The sequence below is a fragment of the Bos mutus genome, chromosome 20, assembly GCF_027580195.1.
Source record: "Bos mutus isolate GX-2022 chromosome 20, NWIPB_WYAK_1.1, whole genome shotgun sequence".
In the NCBI taxonomy this organism is placed as follows: Eukaryota; Metazoa; Chordata; class Mammalia; order Artiodactyla; family Bovidae; genus Bos; species Bos mutus.
In genome coordinates this window covers 41,381,596-41,404,459 of record NC_091636.1, presented here as the reverse complement: position 1 = coordinate 41,404,459, position 22,864 = coordinate 41,381,596, and the positions used below count along the sequence as shown (strand labels likewise).

Here is a 22,864-nt window from a genome sequence, read left to right as displayed (position 1 = left end):
TGGCACACGTGTTCTATGACCATGCAGACTCTTTGATGAGACCGTTCACCCAGCTGGGGATGGGAATCAGCCTGTGGCCACCCAGTGACCAAGGTAACTGTTAACACTTGGGAAATGAATTATTGATCTGGACTTCATCTTCACACTCAGAACATTTTATTAGAAAATGTTGACAATATTATTGGTGAACTTAAAGTTAGTGGAAGGTGGGAGTGCTAAGTATGGAAGGTAGGGTTCTGAGTAACCCCCATTGGCTGTTCAATCTTTGGTGAGATACTTAGCCTTTTCAGGTTTCTGCATCCAGAAAATCAGAAAGCATTGAAGTTGATGCTCTGTCCAGGCCATCCTTGACCTGAGCAAAATACTTGTGTGATTAATGCTTAAGAGCCCACTAAGTTTCTTCCAGCATCAGTCTCACACTGTTTCGCCACACTGACTTGCAGATAATCATAGCCCCTGTGTGGGGGGCCTCTGCTGTTTACTCTGGAGAAGGTAATGGCAACCCACTCCAGTATTCTTGCCCTGGAAATCCCAAGGACAGAGGAGCCTGGTGGGCTACAGTCTATGGGGTTGCAGAGTTGGACATGACTAAAGTGACTTAGCATGCATGCATGCTATTTACTTGGTTGTATCTCTTCTACTTAGACGATTGGTTTTAATTTTTTAAGCTAACCACAGGATACTTTAGCAAGTTCAACACAACCCATTTTGAGAGCTGTTTTTGGTTGGTTTTGAGTACTCCAGGTAAAACTCTTAAAATCAGCTTGTCTCCAACATGGTAATCTTTTTTTCTCCCCCCTCCCAAATCTGACCTTTCAACAACTCAGAATGCTCATTTAGACCATTAAGTCTTCCAATGCCTGACATGTGGCTACTGTCCACTTTGTATTATTTGTAGAGTTATTTGATTACATCCTGAATGGCCCCAGACTGCTATACTGGATGGACTCTTATGCTAGTTTACAAGTAAGAAGTTTGTACCAGGAGACCTGGCAGGTTCTCCCATGTGGCACATCTGAGATTTCTTCAGTGCAGTAACTTTATGGGGTCATTTTCACTGTCTCAGCAGTGTTCGTTATTCGTCCAGTTGCATGCTGTGCATGCTAAGTCACTTCAGTCATGTCTGACTCTTTGCAATCCCATGGACTGTAGCCCGCTGGACTCCTCTGTCCATGAGATTCTCCAGGCAAGAATACTGGAGTGGGTTGCTGTGCCCTCCTTCAGGGGATTGTCCCAACCCAGGGATGGAACCCATGTCTCTTACATCTCTTGCATTGGCAGCAGGTCCTTTACCGCTAGCACCACGTGGGAAGCCCTGGCCGTCCAGTTTCCCGTATACAAATAACCACTGCAAAGGTGTGACTCTGTGCCTTGATTCGGGATAGAGATGTCAGTCAAGCTCCTTGGACCTTTATTGCTGATTCAGACTCAGCCCCGCTACTTCCCCCACCCCCACTCCCCAGGGTGTTTTCTCTTGTCTTCAAGCATTTTTTTTTTTAAGTCTTATTGAAGTAGTTACAATATTGCTTCTGTTTTTTCGGCCCAGAGGCGTGTGGAATCTTAGCACCCCGACCAGAGGTCGAACCTACACACACACCCTCTCCCCAACACCAGAAGGTGAGGTCCCAACCACTAGAGCACCCAGGAAACTCCTACAAGCATTCTTAAAAATGTCTTACATAAAAGCTACTTGAATAAATATCATTTCTAGAAAATCAAGTCCTGCTTCCACCTTTTCCTGTTTTTTCTCCTTGTCATTGCCGGTGTTTCTCCTTTCTGTTCTGTAATCCTGCCTTTCCCTCGGAATCTGCTCTACTCTGTCCCCCTGCTGTCCCCCGAGCTCTCTCTGGGACACTTTTAACCCTGCTTTGACTCACAGTCTCAACTCCTCCCTCCAGGGTTCTCCCTTGGATTCCACCACCCTCGTGGCCACACTCCTCTAACCTTAGGAAGCAGTCCAACAAGCTATGGCTGCTGATCCAGCCCATCCCTCGGCAACATTAGAGAAAATTAAGTTCTCTATGGTTTGCAGTTATTGGCTTCAAGGCATCTCTGACTTCAAAATCCATTCCAACCTCACACAGGTCGTGATTTGTTGGTCAGCCTAATCTTACCCCAAAGCATCTGCCTAATTTGCCAATACAATCAAACATCGAAATGGCATTCCAGTGCAAAGCAAAACAATCCTGGTCTTCTGGTGGTCTATGATTCTGTGGAACACACGGGTTGACTCATGTTTCTAGCCATGGTAGAATGGTCGTCAGGATGGTGCTGGAGATACGTTCAAGGAACCAAATTTCGGTATTTGTTTGGCTGGATTTCATGTTTCCTCCTAGGTAAACATAGTGTTCTTAGTTGTAACATCATACTATATTTTCCTTTCGGTCAAGATTCCATTTTACGTTTAATGTATTTTTATACCACTTATCCCAACATCTCGTGCCAGTGGCACATTTTGATACTCTATGTATGCTCTTCCTCAGTTTTCATGCTGTTCCAAGAGAAATACCACAAGGATTTTCTTCTCTTCTGTTTCTCATAGTGACTGAAGCAGTGGCCGCCCAATTGGGATATTCAAACCCTCCAGGTTTAGACAAGCTAAGACTTGGACCTGCTCGTGTGGCAGATTCTAGCTGATGTTAAGTAGAAGAAAGTAATAGAGGTCCATTATTAATTGATACTGGGGCTTTCAGCATGATTAGAGTTATCCAGGAAATCTTTCACTTGTTTTAAACCCCAACCATTTTTCTCCCACTCAAAAATAATTGCAAATATTCAGAGTCTAATGTCAAGAAAAGTCTGCAGCCATTTTTAATGGCTCATTTATACAGAATTACTCTTTGGTTTATGAAGGTATGTGTGGGAGTATGCATTTTGTCTGCATGCATGTTTGTACATGTTTTATTTCCTGTGAAGACTATTAGAAACTATTACACAAAGTCCCTGATGTGACGATGGTTGATGTGTTAGGTTAAAGTGTAATGCTGAATCCTGTAGAGAACTGTTCATTTACTTCTTAAGGCAGATGGCTGTGCTTATCCAAATATTATTTATTCTGAATGATATTTTAATACACAGAATTACTGTCCTACATTTAAAATATTCTTACCTTAAAAAAAATAAACTATACAAGTCCTGTAGTTGCTCTTAAAATATCTCATAGTTCCTCATGTATCAGGCTTTTGAAAACCCTTCCCATGAAGGACTTGCCTGGTGGTCCGTTGGTTAAGACTCCGTGCTTCCGCTTCCACTGCAGAAGGTATAGGGTTCAATCCCTGGTTGGGGAACTAAGATCCCGCATGCCATGTGGCACGGTCAAAAAAAAAAAAATTAAGAAAAATTTTAAAAATAAAAATCTTCCCATGAATAATTACAGTTATGGATAACAACTGTTGGTGGAGTGGGAGGGGGGCATGGAGGAATCCATGAGTTTACCATGCCACCAAAAAATATAAAGGAAAAGAGAATTATAAATTCACTATTTTTGAAAACTTCATTATAATAACTGATTCAGCAAGAATATGAATGATGCTAAAACCATTGAGTGGAAATATATTGGGAAGCAGGATAAAACAGTCTCAAACTGTCTCCTGCCAGATTACTCATTAATGGCAACAACACAACAAGTCCTGTGGAGAAATCTGGTGAAACCCTAAACAAGTGGTCAGAGTTGTCATCAGTTATGAAATACACTGATCCTGTGATGTACCGAAAAAGAAACAGTTTTTATAATTCTGTAGTTTTTCTGCCCCCAAAGGCATCACCTAAATCTAAGCATGAAGAAACTATTGGACAACTCGTAACTGAGGGTTTGGATTGGACTAGTGTCTTTCAAATTATCAATATCATGAAAGACAAAGGCTTAGAATTATTTTGGATTATAAATAGACATATAAAGGAGAATAAATAGACATGAGTACAGGATTTTGAATTCTGGGTTGTCAGATACACCCCTCCCCCAAAAAACCCTTTTCTCTAAAGCATACTAGGCAGAGAAGTTGGTGACGGGCCGCTAAGGCCCATCGCAGATAAGGAGCTTGCTCTGGAATATAAATCGGTCACATCACTGTGCACGCTATTTACTTCATTTGACATTTAAACCTCGCGAGACGTTGATGAAAGCAGCTGAGTATTGATTTGCATTCTCAGGGAAAACCCTTATCTCATCCCAGCCTGGCATCAAACTTTCTGTGAATTATTTCCAGCCTCAAGACACACTTTGAGTAGCGTTTCTGAAGACTAGTCCTAGGGATGTGAAATGTATATTTGACCATCATTTTTATCAATGTTAAATTTGCTGAACTTGATAATAGTACCAAGATTATTTAAGAGAATGTCCTTGTTTTCAGGAGATACTTACTAAATTATTTACAGGTGAAGGGTCATGATGTCTGAAACTAACTCCCAAATGGTTTAGTAAAAAGTTGTGTGTGTGTGGAGAAGATAAAGTATGAGTGTGAATGTGGAACTTTTTTTTTTTTTTAAAGTGAGTATAGTTGAAGAGTATACTATCCTGGTGCTATTCTTGCAAATTTTATGTAAGTTTGAAATTGTTTAAGTTTAGGGAAAAAAAGAATGAGAAGTGAGTGTTTTGGAGAGAGACACAAGTCAGCCATGTTGTTGGTAACCAGCGATGAATGCTTTGCTTCATGAGCTTGGGTATCAACAGAAGGTCTGGTTTTGAATCCAGTGTTTGAAGCAGTCCATTAACCCAGCTGTTAATGGATATAATAACTACTCATATGCCCTGGTTTATTGCTTCAGAGGGTGGTCATAGTCTTTGGTCTTGCAATTTTTCTCTTTATCTGAGCTCCAGCCTCTGACTCTGGTCCTAGCTACTTTTATTGGGGAAAAATAAATAAATAAAACCGTCTAATTTGTGCTTTCTGCTGACAATCAGGTTTCCGAGCAGGAAATGGATGAAGTGATAGCACGCAGCACTTATCAGGAGAGCAAAGAGGCCAGTTCCTCTCCTGGCTTAGGTACTGTAACTGCACATCTTCATTCAACATTCAGAAGAGTCTCTGGTTACGTTCCCCCCGGGGGCACTCCCCTGCGCACTATTATTGGAGTCTTGGTAATTACTGGGCTTGGCAGAAGTAGCTGTCAAAGAGATTCCATGCTTTCCCTTAGCGGCTGCTTTTGATTTCTACAGTTATTTAACGTGCTGTATTAAAGTTCCAGCCATGCACGCTTTTTCTACTGCTTTAAGATAATTTGCAAAAATGAGTTAGCATTTCAGGTGTTTATGTACAATTCATGTTAAGTAGAACATGAATTCTACTTCATTCCAAGTAGAAATGAAATGCTACCAAATTACCAGTTGTTTCTGTAGGCACGGGGTACAATCCAGCCAAAAACCTGGGATTTCTTTATACAAATTCAAAGTTTCAACTGAAATGTAACAGGCTGCAAAAATCATGATTTTCCTCCTCCTCAAGTGGAAAGTTCAGTCATAGGAGGATTGCCCTAGTAAGAATTTCACATGAATTTAAAACATGAAACTTTGCACCAAGTTGGAAAAGTAATGTTTCCTGTACAGTGGGAATCTCAAGGGACTCTGCTGATGTATCTGAACTCGAGATGTTACTGATATTAAGACTAATGTCGGGAGGAAACAGACACGAGTTACTGGTTGTCAAAGGAAAAGGAAGGCATGCGGTTTTTTGGCAACCAAGAAGTACCCTAATTATTTGCATCCATAATTAATATATTGAAAGTGGGCACAGCCATAATGGACTCTTTATTCAACTCACTCATTCTCCTGAAGTGCCTGAAGGCTGTCCTCTCATAATCCTAATATATTCACTCAGTCATTTATAAAAGATTTTACTAAGCTATGATCCTTAAACTCAAAATCTTTTTGCTCATGGAATATAATTTAAAATCTCCATGCTGAGTCTTTTTGTCCTTCAACTAAAAACTAAGACAGATATTCAGCCCTCTCCCTCTTTCTTTCATGAGTTTTTTGAGTGCTGTTCCTTTCTTCATTCATCCTTCAATCCATTTATCAAATATCACTGAACACTTCCTAGATCCTAGTGCTAAGCCCTGCAGGGCCTGATCAGTGATAGGTAAATAGTCAAGGAAGAAGAGAACAGGCATCCACTTGTAATTAAATTATAGTATGCATATGGAAATTGGTATATGGGCAGTATAAAGTTCTTCTGAAATGCAGAGGAAGTTACTTCCAACTATTAATAGGATCACCATGGAGTCAGTAGCATATGGGGGCTTGAAGCTTGAGAAGAATCTTGGGAGGTGGGACGGGTACCCAATAGACTACATGCATGTCCATTCCCACACACGTGGCCCTTCCGTGCCTATTGAGCAGAGAGGGTTTTGTTTAATATGTCTGGCTCCTTCTTTTCCTGTTAAGAAGGTGAGCCTATTTGTAAGGATTTGAGCTTCATTTTTTTTACAGTATGGTAAATTTTTCCCCCAACAGGTACCCCCTTGAAGAGTCCTTCTTTTGCAAAAAAGGTGAGTCAAGAAAAGGCACTTTGCTGCCTTGCTTTACTGGTTCAGTTCAGTTCAGTCGCTCAGTTGTGTCCAACTCTTTGCAGCCCCATAGACTGCAGCATGCCAGGTTTCCCTGTCCATCACCAATTCCTGGAGCCTACTCAAACTCATGTCCATTGAGTCGGTGATGCCATCCAACCATCTCATCCTCTGTCGTCCCCTTCTCCTCCCACCTTCAATCTTTCCCAGCATCAGAGTCTTTTCAAATGAGTCAGTTCTTTGCATCAGGTGGCCAGAGTATTGGAGTTTAAGCTTCAGCATCAGTCCTTCCAATGAATATTCAGGATGGATTTCCTTTAGGATGGACTGGTTGGATCTCCTTGCTGTCCAAGGGACTCTCAAGAGTCTTCTCCAACACTACAGTTCAAAAGCATCAATTCTTTGGCAGTCAGCTTTCTTTATAGTCCAGCTCTCACATCCATACATGACTACTGGAAAAACCAGAGCTTTGACTAGACAGACCTTTGTTTTGGAGCCCATAAATCAAACCATAGGGTCCAATCTGTATTTCTGCCCATGAGTCATCTTGGCCATTTTACACAGCAAACAGCAAAAATGTCCATTTGAGAACAAGTATATAAATGTGAGTTTCTTTTATTAAATATTCATTCAGGAAAAGAACAAAACAACAAAATAAAAGAACTGAGCTACAGTTTGAAAAATAACTGCTCCCCGCCCCCTGTTTTTTTTAATAAAAGGGGCCTGGGTCAGTTTGGGGAGGGCATCTGCAACTTTAAGGAATCTTTCTTAGCTGGCTGTTCCAAAAACTCAGTGGATCAGAGAACAAGAGTCAAACTCGCCTGTTCTGTTGTTTCATCGGTAGGCTGAACCAGTGGCTTGGAATTCCATTCCTCCTCCTATCTCTTCCCCCGGTCTTCTTCCTGGGATGGTTGATGCATTGCTGCTGTGGTTTTTCTGATCGCAGCCAAAAACGTATTTCTTAAAAACATTGTCTGGCAGCAATTGCCTTTTAATTCATTCAGTGTTTAATTTAGTGATCCTAAAGTAAATGGAGGTGGGCGTTTACTATCACAGCTGTTTTGAGTGACCGCAGATGAGAACAAAGTGCTTTCGGGAAGATGGGACACAATTACTATTTAAAATAATCCACTCTGGCACATCTTCCTCATCTAGCACTGCCTTCTTCAACAGGACTCCCTGATTTCTGAATCTGAACTCTCCCAGTACTTCGCTAACGACGCCCCAGGCCCGCTGTCCGACTTCATGGTGGCCGGCTCCGAAGATGAAGACCCTCCAGGGAGCGGCGGCAGCAGCAGCTCCGTGGAGCCCCCCAGCACCTCCCGTAAGCCCTGACTCTCTGACTCCATGATGCGTTGGTTTACACGTCACGGTGCTGGGGTACGGAAAGAGGACTGGAGACCACACCCATGGTTGAGTAGGAGCCACCTTTCTACCCTGACTAAAGGCAGAGTTTGATCTTGGAAAACTCAGTGCACTCCTAGTGACCGGCCTCCCCACTTCTACAGTCAACAGGCTGGGTGCACGGTCTGTACCCCAAGTTGGAAAGCTAAACTGCCCCCACCTTGAGATGCTATTTACACAGCGTAGTCTTGGAATTTGTGGCATCGAATCGTGGCTGATAACCTGATGGTCTTATGTTTTAGGGGAATCCTAACCAAATTCTTCACTAGACCCTAAACTTAACTCTTTTTAGAAGGCAGTGAGTGAATGATTTAGAACGTATGAGACAGATTTGTTATCATATGGGTTTTACTTTTTTAAAAAAAAAGACCTCATTGATTATTTTCTCAGTATAATCTGAAATAATGACCTGATATGAACTGCACTGACTCCTCACTCCCACCAGTGTGGTTTCCTTTTGCTCATTTCTAATGTCTGAATAAGAAAATCCCCTGTCTCAGACAAGAACCTGTCTAGCTCGTTTGGAGCAGCCCACGTGCTTCCTCCAGGCTCTGATAGAAACGCTCTAAGGCGGAAGCACGTGTAATTTTTCACTACATTTAACGAGATGCGAAGAGTTTGCAGAGCTCCCACGCCTTCCTTCCCTTCCCAGGTTGGAGTTTATAAATTATGTGTAGTCTCAGGCTTCAGCTCACCACTCTCTCGGAGCTCACGCGCCCATTAATCAAGCCCGCCTCCCTCCTGCCTATGAAGGAAGGACTTCAGGTGATAAGAAGGCCCAGGTGTGCAGGACTCGTTGATCCCGGGGCATCCTCCCCCGGGGAGTATTTGGAGCAGCGTTTAGGTTGAACCCAGTAACGTGTTAGATATCATGGATGTTGACAAGTTACACATTTCTGTCTCTAGGCAGCACACATGTGTAAGTTGAACAATCCAGAGGTTAAGTTTAAAAAAAAAGAAAAAACAGTAGGCAGAGGAGAGGAGAAAGTTGGCTCTCACTGTAAGCAGATCCCAAGAAACTGTGTCGTTTATGCCTAGTGACCAGTGGCCAGAAGGTGTACCTGGCATCTGTGAACGTGGAAATGCTCGTGTATAAAGAAGGGGGGGTTAGATTAAAAGACCATACCAGATGGAAAGCTATTGCACTTGACTTTTCTTCTCCCAACCCCAGCAGCTCACAAGGAGCCAGGAAAAGCCAGGGCCAACAGCCTTGTGTCTCTTGGAAGCCAACGGGCCTCCGGGCTCTTCCACAAGCAGGTGACAATTGCCAGGCAAGCCAGTCTTCCCGGGAGCCCAGAGGTCCTCCGGAACCCCCTCCTCCGCCAGAGGAGGGTGGGCTGCTCTGATGACGATGCCAGCGACGAGGAAGAGTTTGATGGCGAAGGCGACTGTATTTCCCTCCCAGGGACCCTCTCAGGTCCCAGCAGGCCGCTGACAGAGGACAACTCTACACATGTTTCAACAGCCTCTTCCAAGGTCACAGGTATCAACCGAGAGGAACACCCCAAGAAAACACTGGTCAGCAAGGCCTCCTCAGTGCCTCTCCTCGGCAGCTCGCTGGACTTCCAGGAGAGCCTCCCAGGAGGCGTGCGGGACCCCCTTTCCCATGCAGCCAGCCTGCTGGTCCCATCGGAGGCCCCCAAGGGTAGCCCTGGCTGCTCGGGGAGGAAGGAACTGTCAGGATCGAGGAGCTCGCCCAAACTGGAGTGCAGAGCCGGGACAGGCACCCAGGGTCCAGCGAGCACAGACAGCCCCAGTTCCCTCCAGCAAAATGACAGCCTGGGGTCCAGGCACAAGCCCGTGGCCAGGGTCAGCCCACACCGCAAGAGGCCTGAGGCTGAGGGCAGGCCTAGCAGCGCAGAATCAGCACAGCTGACCGATGGAGCCAGTGACCCATGCGGTGCGGACTTGAAAGTCCAGGATAGTTCCATCCAAGTGACCGTGACTGGTTATCGGCCAGGAGGAACTATGGAGAAGGTAACTGATTTCTTAGTTACTTGAGATCCAGTGAGTCTTGTATGAATGAGTATGGAGCATGCTATAAAGCAGGGGTCCCCAACCTCCAGGATCTAATGCCTGATGATCTGAGGTGGAGCTAATGTAATAATAATAATAGCAATAAAGTGCACAATAAATGTCATCCTTTGGAATCATCCTGAAACCACACCCACCCTCCACGCTAGTCTGTGGAAAAATTATCTTCCACAGAACTGGTCCCCGGTGCCAAAAAAGTTGGGGACCGCTGCTCTAAAGCATAAGGTAATCTGCCTGAAATAAAGGATAATGATTGGAGAATCATCTTTCAATACAGTCATTCATTTCAACACACTAACTGCCTGGGAGCCTAGTAATATATCACCAGATTGGTGGGGGGAGGTGCCTAAGTGTTGAGTCATGAGATCATGTGGCCGAAAGATGTAATCCCTCTCTTCCCATACACGGGGCCTGTGGTTGATGATGGAAAGGCAGTGCCGGGCAGATGCAGGAAACCCCTGGGTCTGGGACCAGCTTCTCCACTGACTAGTCGGTGGTCACTTAGGCAGTAACTTGCCAAGTTACTGATCTTTCTGAACCACAGTTGTCTGGACTGTAAAATAGGGATGTTGCTCTCTTCCCTGATCATTTCACACAGTCAGGGTGACCGTCAAATACAGGTTAACAGTGGTTATGTCTGGCGGTCAAGGTTCTGCTTGATCCTTATTTTTTCAGACTTCCCATGGTGATGATGTATAATTACAGCTACTCCTACCCTTGTTGTATCACATGAAGTAATGGGCATGCATTCACTGAAAAACATATAATGTACCACAGTAAATGCAAGTTAATATTGTTTATGTTTCTACTTGTTTACCAGTATGTTAGAATGGACCAGAATATCAAATTGCACATTTAAAAAAAAAAAAATTTAGTATACCTCCACTTTAGCAAGGAGAGGGTAAGAGAAACAAACATTATTTAGTCTCTTCAACATAAATACTTTTACTCAGAGCGGAGAATCTGAGATGCCTTATAAGGCTGTCCAGGCATGCCTCTGAGATAATGCAGGTTCGGTTCCAGACCACTGCAATCAAGCTGATGTCGCAATAACGTCAGTCAAGTGTTTGGCTTCCCAGTGCATATAAAAGTTACGTTTACATGATACTGGAGTCTATTAATTGTGCAATAGCATTATGTCTCTAAAAATAATGTACATACCTTAATTCAAAAATATTTTATTATTAAAAAGTGTTAGCTATCTGAGCCTTAGTTGAATTATATATCTTTTTGCAACAGTAACATCACAGATCACCATAACAAATGTAACAATGAAAAAATGTAAGATATTGTGAGAAATACCAAAATATGATGGAAGTGAACAAATGCTGTTGGAAAAATGGCACCAACATACCCACTCAGTGCAGGGTTGTCACAGACCATCAACCTGTCAAACATGCAGTATCTGTGAAGTGCAATTTTTATGCCTGTATTTATAAAGATGTGTTTTCAAGTGATTTGTAAAACATATAATACATGTAAAGAGAAGCAGAACATACAAAGTCATAAAAGCTAATCTCAGCAGAAGGGTTTGTTTTTAACCTTATATACACCTTTTTTCTCCTCTAAAAATTGTTATTACCTCCAACTAGGAAATGTATTTTAAAATGTCATGTTCAGCTAATGAGTAAACCTCTTCCTTTTAAGGGTATTACAAATTTTGAATAACTCAGTTCAGTTCAGTTGTGCCCGACTCTTTGCAACCCCATGAACTGCAGCACGCCAGGCCTCCCTGTCCATCACCAATTCCCGGAGTTCACTCAAACTCATGTCCATCAAGTCGGTGATGCCATCCAGCCATCTCTTCCTCTGTTGTCCCCTTCTCCTCCTGCCCTCAATCTTTCCCAGCATCAGGGTCTTTTCCAATGAGTCAACACTTCGCATGAGGTGGTGAAAGTACTGGAGTTTCACCCTTAGCATCAGTCCTTCCAATGAACACCTAGGACTGGTTGGACCTCCTTGCAATCCAAGGGACTCTCAAGAGTCTTCTCCAACACACCACAGTTCAAAAGCATCAATTCTTCGGCGCTCAGCTTTCTTCCCACTCCAACTCTAACATCCATAAATGACCACTGGAAAAACCATAGCCTTGACTAGACCAACCTTTGTTAGCAAAGTAATGTCTCTGCTTTTCAGTATGCTATCTAGATTGGTCATAACTTTCCTTCCAAGGAGTAAGAAGCATCTTTTAATTTCATGGCTGTAGTCACCATCTGCAGTGATTTTGGAGCCCAAAATAATAAAGTTTAACACTGTTTCCACTGTTTCCCCATCTATTTCCCATGAAGTGATGGGACCAGATGCCATGATCTTCGTTTTCTGAATGTTGAGCTTTAAGCCAACTTTTTCACTCTCCACTTTCACTTTCATCAAGAGGCTTTTGAGTTCCTCTTCACTTTCTGCCATAAGGGTGGTGTCATCTGCATATCTAAGGTTATTGATATAACAATAATAATCCAGCAATCTTGATTCCAGCCTGTGCTTCTTCCAACCCAGCGTTTCTCATGATGTATTCTGCATATAAGTTAAATAAGTATATAAAGCCAAATCATGGATTTTACTCAAATATCTTTTTTTATAATAATCTATATCTATTAAAATGTCATAATTGTGAATTAGTATTCTCAGTAAGAACTTTGAGCACCTTTTAAAATTTTTGTACAGAAGTTGTTTTTCTTGTAAAATTTCTCATTCCCAAATTTTATTTATACTATATGGGAAAGAAAATTGAATGCATTGCCCATAAAGTATTTACCTTTTATATTGGAAACTTAAAAAAATGAGACTTTTTATTTTGGAAAATGATTATCTTTTAATGTTTTTATTAATACTTTTTAAAATCGAGATGAAATTCACTTAACATAAAGTTAGTATAGGAAAGGGAAGTCTGGCATGCTGCGGTCCATGGGGTCGCAAAGAGTTGGACATGACTTAGCAACTGAACACCAAAGCATTTTAAAGTGTACAGTTGAGTGGCATGTGCTGCATTCACAGTGCTGGACAGTCACTACCTCTGTTGACTTTCAGATTCTTCTGTTTTCATATCACACTTATGCCTTATTAGTAAATAGAAAATTCACTGAGTTGAACACTGTTGAGTTCCCTAAGCAGATAATTGACATTTTACGAAATTATTTTTTTTCTTTTTAAACAAAAGTAGCTAAATGATCACCTGTTTCACCTCTTTCCTCTGCCGCCACCTTTGAGCCACTTTATGACTCCTTCACTCAGAGGGTAAATGTCAAATCTGATTTAATGTTTTAGCAAAGTTGTTTTAGAGAAAATTTTCCTAGTAGGTATTAGAAGAAAGGAAGTAATTGACGCTCGGCTAAAGTACAGTTTTAAAATGTTAAATGCTAATTTTATTTATTCAGATTCATTCTCTCCATGACTGCCAAAATGAGCTGGTTTTGGTCTTGAGCATCACAATGCATAGTGTAACAATAATGCCTTACCTCTGTAGAGCCTTTTGTGTGCTGCACGTTGGGTTTTTTTTTAAGATGTACTGATTTATTTTTCGGCTGTGATGGGTCTTCACTGTTGCCACTGGGCTCTCTCTAGTTGTAGCGTGCAGGCTTTTCATCGTGGCGTCTCCTCTTGAGGAACACGGGCTCCAGGGCAGGCAGGCTTCAGTAGTTGCTGCATGTGGGCTCCACAGTTAGTGCTCACAGGCTTTGGAGTGCATGAGCTCAGTTGCTCTGTGGCCTGTGGGATCTTCCCGGACCAGGTTTCATACCCATGTCTCTTGTGTTTGGCGAGTGGATTCTTTACCACTGAGCCACCAGGCAAGCCCTGCAACACTTGTTATTTCTATTATTTCAATCTTCTTGATTGAAGCCATCCTGAGGGGGTTGAGATGCTATCTCATTGTGGTTTTCATTTGCCTTTTCCTAATCACCCTGGCAGAGAAGGCAATGGCACCCCACTCCAGTACTCTTGCCTGGAAAATCCCATGGACGGAGGAGCCTGGTAGGCTGCAGTCCATGGGGTCGCTAAGAGTCAGACACAACTGAGCTACTAACGTCACTGCTACCACTTATCACCCACATCTTAAATTGAATGCTTAGGAAGAGTGACAAGGCCATGACATTTCTAGTTGGACCTTAAACCCAGAATCTGGGTCTTGTGGCTTCTGGTCCAGGGCTCCTTGAATTTCCCAAACCAGCTCTCCTCTGTATGTGATGTATTAGGATGCAGAGAACCCTGAGAGCCTTTAACAGTGGCTCACAGTTGTCCTTGTGCCAGGAATCTCTGGACAAGCCGTCCGTCGGGGATGGACGAGTCCCCACTGACTGGGGACCAGGCTGTGCCCTGCCCCACCCAGATGCCAGCCACCCTACAGAGAACCCACCTGCAGCGACATCCAAGCAGGGGCAGCAACCCGGGACAGGTAAGATGATTTTATCACTTACTAAGCTTTAGAACGGGAGAGTAGAAGTTAACTAATAAAAATGTTATATGGGGAAAATTTTAAGGCAGAGAGATCTTCATAGGCTAGTGATAAAAGCTACCTGCATTTAACAACTTTACTAGATCACTGGGCCTGAGTTCATGGGTATCTGTCTTCAGCTAGTCTCCAGCCTTTACTCATTTTGTGACATGTACCTTAGTGAATGAGGAACAATATGAAACAGGAATATCCTGCCTTCAGAAACTCAACACTCTGTTTATGTGAAACCAAATGTACTGAAAAATGGCAGGAAAAGCCTCCACTGAGAAGTAAAAAATAAATAATTCTTATGTATTGCATCTATAGAATAGCTGAGGAGCCTGAAGAGGTCAGCAAGATGCTCCCAGGCCTGTGTGGCTGGTGCTGGCCCCAGCAGGCCACCCTCAGCACTAACCCTAACCCTAAGTCAGGTTATCAGCACACCTGTAACCTGCTCTGGTTAGGAAGCTGCACCAGGCCCTCCACATTCTTCTACACCCATGACATCAGTTGTAAAGGCTGCTGGGCCTTCTACCCCATAAGGCGCCATAATTGAGCCAGTATGCTTCCCATTGTTGGGCGTTTGGGGGCTTTCCAAGTGAAGGAATATTTTGAAAGGTGACATCATGGACTGCTTCCATGTAATTTAATCTCCATCAGTAAAACCTTTTTGCATTACACACTTTGCACAAAAGCCAAATTGCTAACAAAATTTTAGGGTTTGCTCAGCGAATGAATCAATCTGAAAAACAGACACACATCCCTTCCTTTTGCTGCTGCTTTTCCCTGTAGCTGGCACCAGCATCTGCGCATGCTTAGTCACTCAGTCGTGTCCAGCTCTGTGAACCCATGGACCATAGCCCACCAGGCTCCTCTCCATGGGATTTTCCAAGCAAAAATACTGGAGTGGGTTGCCATTCCCTTCTCTAGGGGATCTTCCTGACCTAGGAATCAAACTCAGGTCTCCTGTGGTACAGACAGATTCTTTATCATCTGAGCCACCAGGGAAGCCTCCTAGTTGGCACCAGCAGAAACAGGAAAGTCATACTGAAGGGAATTGAAAAGATTCAGCAGATCACTGTTGCTGGAGGGAACGACAGGGAGAAGAGATAGTTAGGGAGTGTGGGATGGACAAGTACACACTGGCCACTGTATTTAAAATGGATAAGCACCACAGTCCTACTGCAGAGCACAGGGAACTCTGCTCAATGTCATGTGGCAGCCTGGATGGGAGGGGAGTTTGGGGGAGAATGGATCCATGTATATGTATGGCTGAGTCCCTTTGCTGTCCACCTGAAACCATTACAACATTGTTAATTGGCTATACTCCGATACAAAATAAAAAGTTTTAAAAAAGAAAATTGAGCAGAAGAAAGGAGGCCATGGGTGTGAGTCTGTGGTGCCCCTGGCCTTCCGTGGGGACCTGGGGAGGTTGTGTCAGGTCTCCGTGGGTATCCTGATGAACCGGTCTTGTTGCTGGGTGGTCTCCACAGAGGCCATGTGGTCAGGGCTTAGGTAACTGCGTGAGCTGTGGAGTCCACATCCTGGGGGGAGCCCTGGCCATGAACTCTCTGACCCTGCATATGCTGCTTACCACCCTGCGCCTCACTTCCCCGCCATTCCAGTGCAGGCGGTCACAGTGTTGGGAGGGAAATGAAGCCCACAAGAAACTCTGAGCACAGCGCCAAGTGCTACTAGCTCCTAATTACTGATCTAGGAACTTTGGGGGAAAGCCATATGCAGTTAAGGTGACTGGCATGGGCGATGCAGAGTGACTGTAACATCTGGGGGAGACACGCTTCTAAGCAAAACTTTCATTGTGACTGAGGCTTTTGCTCTACCCTTACTCAAACCCAGGGCTCATAAGGAAATGCAAATCTAATGTTCTTTTTTCTGCCTGTTCCCCCACCTATTGTAAGATGCCATGTGCCAGAAGTAGACAGACTAACCCACACGTGTGCAGGCTTTTTGAGGAGGAGCCTCCAGGACAGAGTGGCTGTCCAGACCCAGCACGTGGAGGGACTTCACTTCCAGGCAGGCGGCATCTGTCCCTGCACCTCGGAGAGTTCACGCTGTCTCTGGCTTCTCTGCTTTGATTCCCTTTCCTTCCTTGCCTTTCTCCTCCTCCTTGGCTTCCGTTCCAGATGTGCCCCCAGAATCCCACTTAAGTCCAGCAGCCCTCTGTCTCCGCTTCCTGGGATAATCTGACCTCCTCAGTCTCCCACACCCCTGACCCTGGTCAGGACACGCTGGAGGACAGGGCAGGCTTCCATATGTCTGGAGCATTCCATGCGTCTGCCTGAATCAGCCTCCTTTAGTCCCTCGAGTTCCTTGCTGGGACTGTTTCACTTTACCCTGTGACTCCTAGTCCAAGGCACGAGGCTAAACCCCCATGTAGTCTGCGGGGGACTGAGTTGACTGCAGAATCACCCCAAGCTAAGGAATCAAATAGAACAGCCCGCTGACTCCTGTGGCTTTTGCCATCAGAGGGTGGATGGTGTACAGAAACCCAAGTGCAGGATTTCTGGTGTCCCCTTGTCCTTATAAATAACTAGAAAAGGCAGAGGCAGAGGTCCTCCTGCCGTCCATGCTGAGTTATTTTAGAGCCTCTAAAGCACAGTGGTATTTGTTCGATGTGAGCACTCTATAATTTTAGAGACTAAAACAGGCCTACATTTAAGCTGTGGGATGTCTTTCTAAAAAAGACAAAAAAATTGAGACTGTTTACAATTTTCACTTGTTTTCATTGAAGTTTTCTGTTTTCTAACCTTTCACCCTGTGTCTCCCCCACCACTCCAATCTTTTTTTTTTATTCTCCACCCAGGACCAGATGGCTCCCCAGACCCTCTCCCTTCCCCAGGGCAGAAGGAGGCGGCTCACCCTGACCCCAGCCAGACCTCAGTGGACACAGAGCCAGCGAGGCGACCTGAGGACCCCGGAGGGCCAGAATCACCCAGGATCCCCAAGTCTGAGGACAGCACATCCCCGGGGACAATGGCAATGGCTCGTCCTGACCTCCGTGAGATGAGAGCAGCTCCCAATGCCAGATCGCCCTGCGCTGCCCGGAAGGCAGCGACCCCCAGGGGAGCAGGACCCATGGCTGAGGGGGCACCTTCGACTGGTGCTGGGCTGCCACAAGACCTCATGTCCGGGGAGAAGAGCCAAGAGAGGGTTCTGGGTCACCATGCCAAGGCTCCGCAAACCTCAGCAGTCCTTGCCCCTGAAAACTGCCAGGGGTCAGCTCTGCCCCAGGGAACAGACTCAGGGTCTACCAGCGCCCCGCAGGCTGGCCTGGCCCTGCCATCGCTGAGTGACAAGGCCCAGGAGGCGTGTGGGGGTGCCTCGGGGCCCGGCTGCCCTGGAGGGAATGGGCGCTGCCCAGTGACGGACATCGACAGGCTCCTGGTGGAACCGGATGCCTCCGGAGCAAGACTTCCCTCCCCTGGGAAAGGGGGCCGGCTGAGCAGAGAGCAGGCTGCCCAGGGGCCACAGCTAGCCTCGGGGAGTCCAACCCCTGCCCCAAGGAGGCCCGGGGCGGCTGGTCCAGCCCCTCCCCCTCAGTGGGCCGGCCAGCCTTCAGTTTTGGATTCCATCAATCCCGACAGACATTTTACTGTGAACAAAAGCTTTCTGAGCAACTACTCTAGGAATCTCAGCAGTCTCCACGAAGACAGCACCTCGCTGTCAGGCCTGGGTGACAGCACCGAGCCATCTGTGTCCCTCTCGTCCATGTACGGGGACGTGGAAGACTCATCCTCAGACCCCGAGTCATTCACTGAATTCCCGCGAGCTCCCGCCCGGGACAGCTGGTCCCCTCCTCATCCTCGTCCTCCTGAGCCTTCTCACAAGGGAGACACAACGGAGTCCGAGGAGGAGCAGGTGGAAATCTGTTCCACGGATGGCTCCCCCGATCGGCCCTCAGCCACTGCCCTTGCTCCTGCCCGGGTGGCCGCCTGCCCTGCCCTTGCCACAGCCCTGCCACCAAAGGATGGAGCCCTGAGCCAGGTGGGGGCAGAAGCAGGCCACACAGCCCGCATCGTGCCAGGCACCTCCACCCCTCCGCAGCCACCTCCTCCTCTGTCAGACGTGAGCTCTCAGGAGGCGGAGCCGCTTGAGGATGCAAGGGTCTCTCAAGACCACAGGTCCCCGAGTGAAGAGGACTCTGGGGAAGCCACCCAGCCTCCTCCGGGTACCAGGCCTATCCCCAGCTCCCCAGGTACCCTTGGTTTTCCTAACGTGGTGAATGGTTTGGAGTATGACCATTTGGATGACAAGGCCCCACCTGAGAAACAAGAAATAGATGTTCACACTGCTGAAAACCAAGCCTCCTTCAGGGCGTGTGTCCCCAAGAATGGAGACTCAGCTCTGGGAAACCTGCACATCTCCGGAGGTCAAGGCCCAGAGGACTTGTTGCCAAAGCCAAAAGCCATCTCCAGGCGGCCCCTCATGGCCTGGTTTAGAGAGATAAATAAGAACAACCACGGGACGCATCCGCAGAGCAAAACTGAAATGGAACAATCCACGCTGCTGGCCAGAAGTCCCGACCCCAAGGCCCAGGTGCTGAGCTCAAGCCACAAGAAGGGGGTGCCTGTGCCAGATAGCCCCCCTCCTCGGCTGAATCTTGAGAATAAAGACTTGCCTAGGAAAAGTTCTGTGGAAACTCTTTTGAGTAACTGTCAGAAACCCAAAGCTGGTCCTAAGCTGAAGAGACTGAGCATCAAAAGCAAAAGCAAAGTCAGTTCCGAGGTCCCGGCTGCTCACACGGGGAAGACTGGCAGCACGGAGCACAGGAAGGCCCTTGTCTCACCCCAGGCCTCCCACAAAATGCTTTCTAAGGTGGCGTCGCACCAGTTCCACACAGCTGACCACGAAGAACTGGACAAGACTGCCGCAGCTGCCCCTCAGTCTCCCCAGTGTGTGGAGGGCAAGCTGCCCCCTGGGACCCCGGGCTCCCTGAAGCCCTCGGCATCCGACTCGAGCATCAGGATGTTTGTTTCGCCCGTGACCACCCCCAAGACCCTTCCTGAGCAAGGTGGGTGTGGTAGGCTCCACCCGGCTGTGCACGCGGAACCCGACCGAGGCTTCCCGGCTGCCCCTAGCCCTCCCAAGTGTGGTCCAGAGAGCAGGGCTCCCCTGGCATCCCCGGGGCTAGCAAGTCCCGCAGCACTGAGGAGTGGCACGTCCACGGTAGCCGGCAAGCTGGAGGTCCCCACTCCCGGGCAGGGTGAGTGGTCCCTGTCCAGCCAAACAGACTCTGCAGCAGAAGCAGCCCTGCCAGGGGTGACTGGTGACAAAAGAAGCAAAATAATTGCCGGTGAGCCTCTTGAAAGAACCAAGCAGCTGAAAATCATTGAGATCCCAAGAGCACATGTGGTGACATACTGGCTGAGAGGGACAGGCAGGGGGGGCTCTTGTCCCAGAGCAGCCGTCAGGAGGAGAGTGGGGCTGGGCTCTGTCACCAGCCAGGGGAGTCCTCCCCAAACCACCCGTCCTTACTCCCAACCCGGGTCTCCCAGGTGGAGCTGGAAGCGCAGCAGCGATCCGTCAGCCTGGCAAGACTCTCCTCCTCTTCCTCCCCGCAGCTGCTGGCTAGAAAGGCCGATCCTGGCCAGATGGGCAACCCCCTGGGGGTGCCCAGGAATGGCCCACCAGTGGGCCCAGTGCTGGACGATCATCCCTACTTCACGCCAAGGCCAGCGACCAGGACCTACTCCATGCCGGCCCAGTTCTCCAGTCATTTCGGCCGGGAGGGCCATACCCCACAGAGCCCAGGGCGCACCCCTCGGGACGGCCAGATCCCTGGCACCAGCGGGGGCCTCCTCGAGGCCAAGGCGTCTAGAGGTGCTGTTCTCAGCCTGGCTAATGGGCAGGGTGTATACAGCGTAAAGCCCTTGCTGGAGACTTCGGGGAACCTTCCGACGACAGACGAAGCGGATGTCCTGTCCGCCCAGGAAACCAGCTGCCAGCTCACAGACAGAGTCACCGTCACCAGGAGACATCACTACTCCCCACAGAACTGGCCCCATGAAGCCACCTCCTTTTTCTCTGTGAAGCAGAGGATCAAGTCTTTCGAGAACCTGGCCCACTCTGACCGGCCCGCAGCCAAGGCTGGGGCCTCCTCCTTCTTGTCAGTGAGCTCCAAGCCTCCCATTGGGAGACGGTCGTCCGGCAGCGTGGTTTCTGGGCCCCTCAGCCACTCCAGTGACCCAACAGCAAGGTCGCTGAGACGTAGCCTGAGTTCCTGCAGCGAAAGCCAAGGTGAAGCCACCACTGTCGTCCCCCCGATGACCAAGTCCCCGTCCAGCATGACGCTGACCGTCTCCCGGCAGACCCCAGCAGATGCCCGTAACAAGGGCGCTGACTCAGACCCCAAGAGACCACCTGGTCCTTCGGGCATCCCTGCCCCGACCGCAACCCCCGCCTCTCCCGCCAAGAGGAACAAGTCCTCGGTGCGTCACACGCAGGCCTCACCTCTGTCCCGCTCGAAGCTCCAGGAGCTGAGAGCCCTGAGCATGCCCGACTTGGACAAGCTCTGCAGCGAGGACTTCTCAGCAGGGCCATCCGCCGTGCTCTTCAAAACTGAGCTGGAAATCGTCCCCCGGAGGTCACTTGGCTCCCCTGCTGGGGGCCTCGCTGGGTCCACGGCCCTTTCATGCCCCAAGGATGGGGCAGAAAGGGCCTGTCCCAAAGCCACTGACCCCAGAGCACCCAGTTCAGCCCACGATGTGGGTGAGACCACCCAGGATCTGCCTTCCGGAAGAAGTTGGTCAGTTAAGTAAGTGTCCGCTCTTCCCCTTGTATGTAATTTTTTTTTAATGGATTAGTTCTAGACTTTTAGAAAAGTTGCAAAAATAGTGCAAACTTCCCATGTACATCTCACCTGGCTGCTCCTCAAGTTAACATCTTACATAACCATGGCCCGTTTGTCAGAAGTTAACATTGAAAAACACACGATTGGCTAAATGACAGACTTTATTCAGATTACACTGAATAAATCCCACTAACATCCTTTTTCTATTCCAGCCTCCAGTTTTGTTTTTTGTTTTTTTTAAATATTAGTATTGGAAAAATAAAGTGCCTGCAGGGAAAAGTGTTTCCCAAATTGTTGCTCTAAAGAGAGGCTTTTGTAGGACAGGGCACTTAGCAAAACCACAGAGTAAGAGAGCGAGCGAGCGAGACAGAGCGAGAGATGGTGGGATAAGGAAACAGGACCACTGGGGAGGATTAGAACCTTTCAAAGTGACTGAAGTCAAATTGAAGTCAAATAGGAAACTTCTAGTATGTTTTAAAATATTTCACTGGAGGCTACAGAATATTTGTCTGAAATTTTCTGTTCAAGTTCAGCATTGGTCGCCTAACATCTTGGAGGGATCCTAGAATCCATAGGAATTCCCACTGCTGTTGGCAGTGAATGAAATTCCTGTTGAGCGTTTGAGCTTCTTCAAGCAGTTTGAAATGGAGTTGTGACCAAAAGAGAGCATGAAAATCAGAAAATGCCTACAATGTGGTAGAAAGGAGATCATTCTTAATGCATCCTAGTACAGTGGAGAAGTTTTTTTCTTTAACATTCTTCCAATATGTTTATATTATTTAGTTTGCAACAACTCCTGGTCTCAGCAGGGGATCAGCAAAGACTGCAGTCCATTCTGTCGTCAGTGGGGTCAAGATCTACTGTCCTCACTCTCATTCAGGAAGCGAAAGCACAATCAGAGGTGAGTGAAATAGAAAAAACGGGGAGAGTGCATCCCTGTGTGCGTAGGACTGAGTCCCTTTGCTGTTCACCTGAAACTACCACATTATTAATCGACGATACCTCAGTACAAAATAAAAAGTTTAGAGTTTGGGGATTAAAAACAAAAAAAACTACAGAAAACACAAAGAGTCGGACACGACTGAGCGACTGAACTGAACAGAAAACACAGGAAGATTGGACTGCTGCCACCTCAGTGCTCAGGCATGTGCCACAAGCTTTAGAGGACCTGGGAGAGCCCTTCTCCCAAGTCCCATGTGGCAAGTTCAGCAGCTCATTCTGATCTGTCTCGATTGCTTGCAGCTTGCTTCAGAAGCTTGCTTGTGTTGAATTTTTCAGTGCCAGATTGGTGTTTTAATCCCCCAGGCGTGACTAGTTACCATCTTCCCCACCCACCCCCACACCTGGAGTTTGTCTGCAGCAAGTGCTTCCTACAGGACTAGGCATGTTGGAACGGTGGGGGAATGGCCACGAGTACCTCTGTCCACCTACGTGGACATAATGGCCTGTCAAGGGAGCCACCTGCTGGGGAAACAAGAGTTAACAGCTGTGTAGCCCTACCCTGGGGCTTCCCTGTAGCTCAGATGGTAAAGAATTTGCCTGCAATGCAGGAGACCAGGGTTTGATCCCTGGGTCTGGAAGATCCTCTGGAGAAGGGAATGGCAACCTACTCCAGTATTCTTGCCCAGAGAATTCCATGGACAGAGAAGCCTGGTGGGCTACAGTCCATAGGGTCACAAAGAGTT

General features: G+C 47.0%; 1 protein-coding gene across 1 annotated transcript in view; it reads left to right on the top strand.

The window, feature by feature from the left end:
* The window catches only part of PDZD2 (PDZ domain containing 2), a 412,595-nt gene that overhangs the window by 375,684 nt on the left and 14,047 nt on the right, over positions 1 to 22,864 (top strand). The window contains 8 exon segments of the mRNA XM_070357681.1: positions 4,901 to 4,982; positions 6,449 to 6,483; positions 7,675 to 7,825; positions 9,080 to 9,882; positions 14,185 to 14,329; positions 17,193 to 19,724; positions 19,727 to 21,143; positions 21,963 to 22,080. Of these exon segments, the coding sequence (XP_070213782.1) occupies positions 4,901 to 4,982; positions 6,449 to 6,483; positions 7,675 to 7,825; positions 9,080 to 9,882; positions 14,185 to 14,329; positions 17,193 to 19,724; positions 19,727 to 21,143; positions 21,963 to 22,080 (5,283 nt within the window).